Here is a 10568-nt window from a genome sequence, read left to right on the forward strand (position 1 = left end):
TAACGAAGTCGCTGTAAAGTCCCCTTTACACACTGAGACTTTCTAGCGATCATGCTGCACAGCGGGAAACAAAGGACCAAAGAATGGTCCTGAACGATTTGTGGCGATCAGCAACTTCACAGCAGGGGCCAGGTCGCTGATGTGTTTCACACACTGCAATGTCGCTGGGGAGGTCGCTATTGCGTCACAAAACCGGTGACATTACAGCGATGTCGTTTGCGATGTTGCAGTGTGTAAAGCCACCTTTAGTCTTTGATCATCCTAATGGCTAAACGTTTGTTTTGGTAGATAACTAATATTATTCTGCCACATTATTCACGTGCGTCCATCTACACAAATCTGCTCTCCTTCACCATTCCCTTATTTCCAAATCTTTAGACTTTGAGGAATATGTTTAAAAACTGCCTAGTCATGTTACAGCTTTTTTTTTCCAATTTGCCAGTGTTAATTTTAGGGTTCAGTAAACCTAAAGTCTATCTGAAATGCTTGCCCACATGACAAGTAATTTGACTTTTACAACTGCTTCAAACCCAGACCTAAAACCCTCTAGAAACTTTCATGTACAGATTTTTTTTTTTTACGAGATTTCCAGGTCTTTTTTTAGGCATTACAATTAGGAAACAATTCTGTGTTTTGTGCAGTGCAGCCCAATGTTAGCCAGCAGTCTATACGGAATTATGAAACACAATGCAAACATTACTTTTTTATGACTTTTTATATATTTTGATAGTTTTAATGTACTATTTTAATGCCAAATGCCCTAGCTATGGTATTTTTTACACGTCTGTATATGGGAAAAAATTATACTAAACTATAAAACCTGAAAAACAAATGCCCAAAATTCATAGCCAACAAAAATGGCACTGAAATCAAATGACCTCAATGATATCAGAGCTATATTATGGAGAACTATAAGGCGTCTGCTCCAGTTCTTCCTTAGGTTGCTGGCCCGGTAAGGATGTCAGGATGGAAAATAACTGAAGAGGCCAATGTTTTTCAATGCTCTTCTTTCCAGGCATTCATTGGTGTGACCCATAAATCACATGTGAGCTGCACTTCAGCCTCGGCCTGAGAACCATGTGAATAAACTCTCCGCTCTCCTGGGATTTCCTGTCTGGCCATTCTTTCCCAGATGGCATTTCCTGGATCCTCACAATGTCCCGGATCCTTCATTCCAGCCATATTTGGAAATGGCTCAAATTACTTTGTGTGTGACATCATCCACAAAACACAGCTGATCACGCGGGGTTAATTACAAAATTATCAGTTTTATTTTGTTTATAATACAGTATTTCTATGTGCAAATCCAACAAGAAGAGTCAGGTCTTTTAAATACTACATAAAAAAACAACAACGACACAAAATAAACAAATAAAAACAAACAAAAATGTCTGTTTAATTGCACCAATAAAAAAATACTAAATAGGAACAGAATAAAAAGTATTACAAATGGCGCGATAAGACCACCTGTGAATAATTTGCATTTAGAACAACGCAGCTTTTGTATAATCTGAGAAAAAGGCTTCCCAAATGGAAAAATTAATACTAAGGGTTTAAGGACTTTTAGGGCTTTTAAGGGTTTGTCCAGGATTTTAAAAAAAATCTGACAGTGAAGAATGACATAAAAAACACTAATACATTCTATATCGCCCCTTACTCCAACATTGCAACTTTGGGGGTCCCCTCTGGTTTTTGCTTACTATCCTGAGCAATTACATGCCCAAGCATCCACATGATAGCTGCAGACAATCACTGGCTTTAGCAGTCTTGTTTCATTGAGATCAGGCTGTGGTTATCAAGTGCATGGAGGGTACGGCAACACTGCAGCGAAGTAGAGGAGAACGACGAAGAGTAGCGCGGGGGCACCAGGTTGTGAATAGTGGTCATTTCTTTTCATTTTTTTTATTTTAGCACATTTCCTGCTGGAAGATATTTTTTTAAATTCCGAACAAACTTGTTAACCATTTCATTTAAAAAAAAAAATCATGTTGCAGTATTACGGTTTTCCAGAGCAGTGTCACCCAGTCTGGTGGTATACAAGCTCCATGTCTTTATAGGTTAGGTAGACCCTATAGCCACCGATTAGTACACCCCTATCCCCTTCTTTTCAGGATGCTCTGAAGTGACACTACTAATAAATAAGTGCTAACTTTTGTCACCTGGGCTTCAATTTTGAAGAAATATTTTGAATTAGATATTAAAAAAATTGCTTCTAAATAAGGAGCCTATTGGCGTTCAGTCATTTTATATAGCTCCATTTCTGAGACCCAGCAGCTCTCTAATATCTGATGCAGAGCAGCTCCAGCGTCTGGTTCAAGAAGTTGTATGAAATTTTATAAAAACATTTCTTTTCCTATAAACAGCCGCATTCCTGTACATTGTCTGTTAAAATTGTAATACCGACCGCAGCCTACAGACAAGAGTGGTGCTGTTTATTGCCTTAAATCAGCCATTTTCTTCTACTACTATACAACCCCCTTAAACTTTAACCTGATTTGAATATTGCAGGATTGATAGAAACATCATGGATTCTTGTTTGATATCTTATGATAAAACCTTCTGAATGCATTTACTATATATATATATAAATATATACTAAATTAATAGAGAATACAGACTGAGGCTCCTCTAACATGCCGTGTACTTGATGTCTTGAGACATATATTTCCATACAGATGTGATATCCATTAGGAACTATGAATATCCCACATGCTGTATTGAAAGGTATCAGATAAAATGGCTTTATTTCTCGGAGCAACCTCAATTGACTACTGGAAATAAGGCTCTATGTGCCTTAACGAGAACCACCATATGGATTTTCATATATAAAGTAAAGCCAGTGCTATACTGGCGCTAGGATGCTGAATGTAAGCATAGCTTTTATTCTGAGATTGGATGTTTTATTTCAGAAATATGTGCAAGTAAAGTTCCAGCAATGCACTGCTATTTGATTGACAGGTGCAAGAGGGAATATGGGGGTCGGGTTTTGCTATCTATTCCCGCCTCTGTCTGCCTTCCTGGCTTTGGTAAATGCTAGACTGTATGAGCTGCATTTTGAAAACACCCCTATCACGTGACAAAAATGACTCCTACCTGAAGGAGTGGCCAGGCAGCAGACAGGAGCGGGAATAATAGCAAAACCCGACCCACATATTCCCTTCCTGTTGCACCTGTTAATCAAATAGCAGTGCATTGCTGGACCTTTACTTGCACATATTTCTGAAATAAAACATCCAATCTCAGAACACAAGCTATGCTTACATTCAGCATCCTAGAGCCAGAATAGCATTGGCTTTACTTTATATATGAAAATTCTGCTGGTTCCCTTTAAGGTGTACAATGTCCTACAGTCCCAATGTTTTTATGTTACTTTCACAAGATGGCAACAAGTCCATATGTTTGACCAAGAGTTTGAGAAGATCTACACGTCTCCATTCCTAAAAAATGGCTCCCTCTTCCGTATATATAAATTAGTAGTCATAGCCAAGTGGGCGTGGTCATCAATTCTTTTCTCTAGGTGTATTCCTGAGGACCATTCCCAGTTGGCTAGGAAAACAAGATTTATATTCAGGGACAAGTAAGCGATATTGTCGTAGTGGAGAGACACTGGAAAAAAAAGTATATTACCAGAGACTCAGGAGAACAACGGCATTTACACCAAATAAAAAAAAAACAAGCGTATTTATGGAAGGTGGCAGGTTCTCTTTAAATAGACAATGTGAAATGTGGTCTCATTTACTATGTGAAGGTATTGTCTAGAAACATTTATCCTGCGCTAATGAATTTGACATGAAGCCTGTATGTTATTCAGACTACAACACTGCAGCTTTAGAAGGCACATATGACCATCTGCACTAACCCAGTAATTTAGGACACACTTGTAGAATAATTATTCCCTTTAAAGAGCACCTGCCACAGGTCAAAAGTGGGCAGTTTTTCATCTTATTTTATTCCCGCTGTTCTCCTAGATATTAAGATTTCCTTTTTTCTTTAAAATCCACCGTCCGGCTCTAGAAATATGGGCTTTTATCTTTAGACTATTTTTTATGCTCTTCAGAGGTGGGCATGGCTCATAATGCAAAGCAGACATAGATACGCCCCCAGGGAGCCAGTGAACACGCCCACTTCCAAAACACCATCAAAATTCATACTGAATAAAAAGGTCCATATCTCCGCAACCATATAGCGGATATAAAAACAATACAAAATGGAATACTCAGGTGAACAGTGGGAATAAAATAAGAAGAAAAACTGAGCTATTGTGACCCAGTAACATGTTCTCTTTAAATTGTAGATTTCAACATTGTAATCATTTAATATTAGAAAAGACAAAAAAAAGTGTAAGAGCTGAGCCTCATCCAACCCCAATCACATTGCTGATTTTTATTTTTGTATACAGATGTAACAGAGTTGAATCTGTCATTTGACGCTTTTTGGGGTTGCATTGCTTGTGCCTTGAATAACGCTGAATTATCTTCTAGGACAGTGATGGCGAACCTGTGGCACTCCAGCTGTTGCAAAACTACAATTCCCATTATGCCTGGCCATTCAAAGCAAAAGCTTTGGCTGTGAAGACATGATGGGAATTGTAGTTTTGCGACAGCTGGAGTGCCACAGGTTCGCCATCACTGTTCTAGGATGACACAGCGTGTTTAATAGTGATTTTATGTAAAACCACAGGTAAGTGGTGAACCCAGTTCTGCTCCATCTGTATACCATATCAACATCAAGTGACCCAGAGTTTGAAACGAGCATGTAGTGTAATGCTTTTCTATAGTTCACAGATCATCTGCACTATTCACAGACTTTGTTACAAAGAAAAATACTTGGACCCCGCCATCCAGGACAGAGTTACATAGGAGCTAGTTAACCTCTTGCCTCATTTCCTCTTCTAGAGTCTGCTTCTATGTTAAGAGTCCTATACTCTTAGGGTAAGTGACGTTAGATCCCGAATTCGCACTGTTCATGGAGTAAAAGAATCCGCATGATACATGAAGTTTAGACCTCATCCTACCATAAGAGATTAGTGTTCCACAAGACCCTTCATGTCCGTGCAGATTCCGCGCTCCTCACTCTTCCCTTTAAATGTCCACTCATTCCACTCAATTCTATGTTATCATGCTGGGCTCAGCGCGGACGTGGCATTATCCAGGTGAATTTCCCTTCATATTATAAAAACATATGTAATCCCAGTCTTTGGCCCATGTTCTAAGATGATGAAGTCACGTTTCCTGATGTCATAATGGTCCCATGGTATTCCATCTCATCTTTCTGAGGGTGCGAAGAGTTGTCCGACTTGCTCCTACTGAACTCCATCCCCGTAATGATGGGTCTTTTAACTTTTGCCCCTGGTTTCAGAATGGGGCAATGGCAACAACATGCCATTTTTAGGAAGGCCCGCCTCATCTCCCTGTTGGTCAAGGTGTAGATGATGGGGTTAGTGGCTGAATTGAGAACTGCAAGAGCCAGAAAGTACTCGGCTTTGAAAAGAACCTGGCAGGCCTTGACTTCGCAGCCGACATCCAGTAAGAGAAAAATGAAGAGCGGAGACCAACACAGAATGAAAGCACTTAAGACAATGATGACAGTTTTAAGTAAGGCCATAGATTTTTCCGAACTCCTACTTGTCCTTGCACAGTTTCTTCTGAAGGTCAAACTTCTGCTCCTTGTTCTTACCAAGAAGTAAATCCTGGCATATAGAACAACAATGGATAGCAATAAAATGCTGAAAATGCTGGTACAGAATAGGATGTAATGTTTATGGTACAAAGGGAGCACGGTGGAGCAAAATCTCAGGGCATCCATACAGTTCCATCCCATGAGCGGAAGTCCTCCAAGACATAATGACAGCAACCAGCAACCACTAATCAGAAGGAATGACCTGGAGCTCTTGCTTCCATTGTGTAGCTTCATTTTTAACATGGTAATGCAGCGCTCGATGGCAATCGCCAAAAGGCTGAACACCGAGGCGGAGAGAGCCACAAACATACTCCCTTCCCGTATAAACCATTGCACCGGTGTTAACTTGTAGGTATTGGGTCCAGAAAGGAGAATGTTGGCTGTGTACGCTGCCCCTGCCAGTAAATCAGAGAGCGCCAGATTACCAATGAAGTAATACATGGGTCGATGAAACTTCTTGGTTCTCCAGATAGTAAGAAGCACCAGGACATTCTCCAGCACAATGAAGCAGCAGATGATGATGAAGATGATGGAGGTTGGCTTCAGATCATTGGTGGAGTTAGTCTTGTACTTCCCTGTGTAATTGTAATGTAAAGCAATTGTGTCATGGCTGTAGTAAAGGTTCTTCTTATGAGAATGCTCGGTAGGTGTCATGGCTGCTGTAGTTCTCCAACTGAACACTAGATGGCAGTAGTGCTTCTTAAATTAGATTCTGGGCACTAATGAGATTTTCCTGAAAAACATCATAATACAATGTTAGGTTCACTCATCTGGTGTGTATTACTACTATTATGAGTACGGCTAGTGAATTGTCCCCTGATAAGCACATAATGAGCACATTATGTACGTTAAAGTGATATGTACAAATCTGAAAGCAGTTTTTCCCAAAATATATATGACCAGAACATCAAGCAGATTCCCATAGGAATGAATATGCCTCATGGAGCTGGAAAACCGAAATGACAACTTCTGATGACCCGGGGACAGGTTAAGGTTTAACCAACCAAACTCTCAACCATGGTGCTTAAGGTTGAAGGTAGACTAACCATAGTCTTTAAGTTTGAAGGCAGGCTTAGGTCCATCAACTACAAACCTGCAGCAGCCTCCATACTTTATATATTAATATAGCAGAGCTGGATTTACTCGTGCAAAAAAATATAGGTGTAACAACAGACCATTGATAGGACATACATGTTTCTCAACTGCATCTATGACTCTGCCAAGGGTTCTCACTATATCGCTGAAGAACGGGATTCAGATGGGGGATTCAGGTGTGAATGTGGACTTAGCTATTTCTTTTGTTTGACCTAACAATTTAATACGTTTCTTGGCTTTTTACAGCTAAATAACATATATCAACACAGTAACATAGTCTATTGTGCCAAATAAGAAACCAATCACTACAGAGCACACATTCACCCCGACTCCATATACATTGCATATACCGTATATATACTGCAGCTGCTGTCTAGAAATTGTAGAACACAATGGAAATCTGTCAGCCGTCACTCTGCTCTATAGAAAGCCTCTGCTCTCTGTGGGGTAAGCGGCAGCGCCTCTTTTTTACGGAAGTCATGGTAAATCTTGGCTAACATTGAGCTGGAAGAAAGGAAATGAAGGGAATTGGATAAAAGTACAAGTTGTTCAGCGACCAGAGGAAGCTGAGAACTGTGTCCACATGTGAGAGAAGGGTGAACATATGGAGTGTCTATCGGCTGTAATGATGGGGTAATCTATGGGGGATATATTCAGGCAGCCTATATAACTATGGGGTAATCAGTGCATGCCATAGAGAAAGACAGCATAGCTATAGTCCAATGGTACCAACTGGTATAACCCTGTACAAAGCATCACCTTTCCCATGCAACGTTTATGCCACTTTCTGTATTAATAAGCACAATGTCATGGTTCTGCTGTACAGTGGTGATGCTTTGCCACCCCCTCCTGAACTACGGAGCCTGTAGTTACATGTTTCCTTTGTGCGGAGCATTTTGCATTGCTGTGATGCTCTGCTGTGTTTCTTTGAACTTTGGACTGCCTACTGAAGGGACAGTGGCAGGACTGATGAGAGGACACTACCTACTGAAGGGAAAGTGACAGGACTGAATAGAGGACTGCCGACTGAATAGAGGACTGGCTACTGAACGGACAGTGACAGGACTGATTAGAGGACATTGTCTACTGAAGGGACAGTAGCAGGACTGATGAGAGGACACTACCTACTGAAGGGACAGTGACAGAACTGATGAGAGGACACTGCCTACTGAAGGGACAGTGACAGAACTGATGAGAGGACACTGCGTACTGAAGGGACAGTGACAGGACTGATGAGAGGACACTGCCTACTGAAGGGACAGTGACAGGACTGATGAGAGGACACTGCCTACTGAAGGGACAGTGGCAGGACTGATGAGAGGACACTACCTACTGAAGGGAAAGTGACAGGACTGATTAGAGGACTGCCTACTGAAGGGACAGTGACAGGACTGATGAGAGGACACTGCCTACTGAAGGGACAGTGGCAGGACTGATGAGAGGACACTACCTACTGAAGGGAAAGTGACAGGACTGATTAGAGGACTGCCTACTGAAGGGACAGTGACAGGACTGATGAAGAGGACATTGTCTACTGAAGGGACAGTAGCAGGAATGATGAGAGGACACTACCTACTGAAGGGACAGTGGCAGGACTGATGAGAGGACACTGCCTACTGAAGGCACAGTGACAGAACTGATGAGAGGACACTGCGTACTGAAGGGACAGTGACAGGACTGATGAGAGGACACTGCCTACTGAAGGGACAGTGGCAGGACTAATGAGAGGACACTGCCTACTGAAGGGACAGTGACAGAACTGATGAGAGGACACTGCATACTGAAGGGACAGTAACAGGACAGATGAGTGGACACTGCCTACTGAAGGGACAGTGGCAGGACTGATGAGAGGACACTGCATACTGAAGGGACAGTGACAGGACTGATGAGAGGACACTGCCTACTGAAGGGACAGTGGCAGGACTAATGAGAGGACACTGCCTACTGAAGGGACAGTGACAGAACTGATGAGAGGACACTGCATACTGAAGGGACAGTGACAGGACAGATGAGAGGACACTGCCTACTGAAGGGACAGTGACAGGACTGATGAGAGGACACTGCCTACTGAAGGGACAGTGACAGGGCTGATGTGAGGACACTGCACAATGCCGAGGAGCTAATTCAATACAGAAGAATCCAACATGCTAAATGCCCATGGTATCATCATTATTACTAATAAAAATATATCAAATAATTTTGGACATTTCTTTGAGCAATAAAGCAACTAAAAGACAATGCACATGACCGACCAATCACTTTGAATTTACACTACAATCAATGTGATATGTTCTTACAAGGCATGAATAAGGCTATATTCACAAGGAGTTTCAAGCATCTGCATCCCGAAAGTTCCTACTAATCAGTACAGGGCAGTATTGGAAATTCTGAAAGTTGCAACTTCAGCTTTCCCTTCTGTCTGCCAGCTCTCATTCACTGGAGGTAATTAGATTTACTGTTAATCAAAGGAGACATTAGCTTAAGTGCAAATAGATGCAGGTCTATGTGTTTACATAAGTGCACAGAAAAGCAGGTGTGTGCCCAAAATGCCAAATAATCAGAGGATCCAAATACACTGCAGCCCCCTGTATGAGTACAATGACCCCATCAGCAAACAGATTAGTGCAAAACTCCTGAGCAAGTGTCTATTATTTTATTGCCATTGCTATTTGGGGTCTCAATTGTTATATTGTGGACTGCAGGGAGAAAGAGAGTGCAAATCTGCGGATATTCATACATATATGAAAAGAGAAGAATGTTCTAAACCAATTAATATGCATTCCAAAAGACTGGGGTGTGTACAGCGCTATGGAGTTAATGGCGCTATATATGTGAATAAATATTATTTTTTATTATTATAATTATTATTATTGTTATTATTATTATTATTATTATTATTATTATTACATTCTATCTGATCAGTCAGTTACTGAATTATATGGCTGATCACATATCCCTACTACTCACTCCATGTTTTCATAATAATGGTTTATGACAAATGACAATTATTAATAGATTGGATCACTTTTCCCTAATATCAGTCAGGCAGTAATCATTGAAAACTTTTGGTTGTAGCATAAGAAATGGACACACCTCTAAAATCTAATTTTTCTCCAATAAAGGTATCTTTATTTTTATCCAATAAAGGTATCACTCCTATTTTGCGTTTGTCACAAAAGTAATTAACATCACATAAAAAATGCAACATCATTTCAGACATGTATAGGTGGCACATGCCAGCAGGATGACTATACTGTGCATCACCCAATATCTGATTGTATCCATGTAATCATCACTGCTGGGACCTCCAGCCTGGGATCGCTGCCATACACGTACCTTAGTGTGAGAGTCAAGTTCTCCTCTTCGCTGTCTGAAGTCTTCCCTTCTCCAGCACAAAGAAAACTTTTTGAATATCTTCCCATGTGGTTAAGTTATTCCAGAAGTGACAAATCCTTCACTTCATGAGCAATCCTCATAGCTGCACTCATTCCTGCCCAGAGGTGTCCCCATACAAGTGTCTGCAGAGCTTTGTGAGCTGGGTCTATCTCCACACTGTAGAAACCCTTCTCCACCCACCAGCTCCTCCTCTCAGGATACTATCACAGCTCTTACCAGCAGAGTAGTGTGCAGATGTAGTGAGATTATGATGTTACTAGTGAAGCTCTATAAAGGATCGTCCACATGGATACAACAAGGGTTTGATATTCTAGAAGGTGAAAAAATCCACTGTGTGCCATAGTACCAACATTATGGATGAAATCTGCAAAAACTCATCCACATGCTGCAGAGAAAAT

At 41.0% G+C, this 10568-nt stretch overlaps 1 protein-coding gene across 1 annotated transcript; it reads right to left on the bottom strand.

Moving 5' to 3' along the window:
* Positions 1–2927: 2927 nt before the first annotated feature.
* On the bottom strand, positions 2928–10327 carry S1PR1 (sphingosine-1-phosphate receptor 1). The gene is made up of 2 exons (XM_075322212.1): positions 10111–10327; positions 2928–6412 (listed from the first exon to the last, which is right to left on the bottom strand). Exon 2 carries the CDS (start codon positions 6331–6333, stop codon positions 5209–5211), a length of 1125 nt encoding a protein of 374 aa, XP_075178327.1. The 5' UTR covers positions 6334–6412; positions 10111–10327; the 3' UTR covers positions 2928–5208.
* Between the last annotated feature and the right edge of the window lie 241 nt (positions 10328–10568).

This window comes from Anomaloglossus baeobatrachus, chromosome 8 (assembly GCF_048569485.1).
Source record: "Anomaloglossus baeobatrachus isolate aAnoBae1 chromosome 8, aAnoBae1.hap1, whole genome shotgun sequence".
Taxonomy (NCBI): domain Eukaryota; kingdom Metazoa; phylum Chordata; class Amphibia; order Anura; family Aromobatidae; genus Anomaloglossus; species Anomaloglossus baeobatrachus.

Excerpts from the sequence above, each read along its gene's own strand:
- S1PR1 (XM_075322212.1), bottom strand. The coding sequence starts at position 6,333 with ATGACACCTACCGAGCATTCTCATAAGAAGAACCTTTACTACAGCCAT.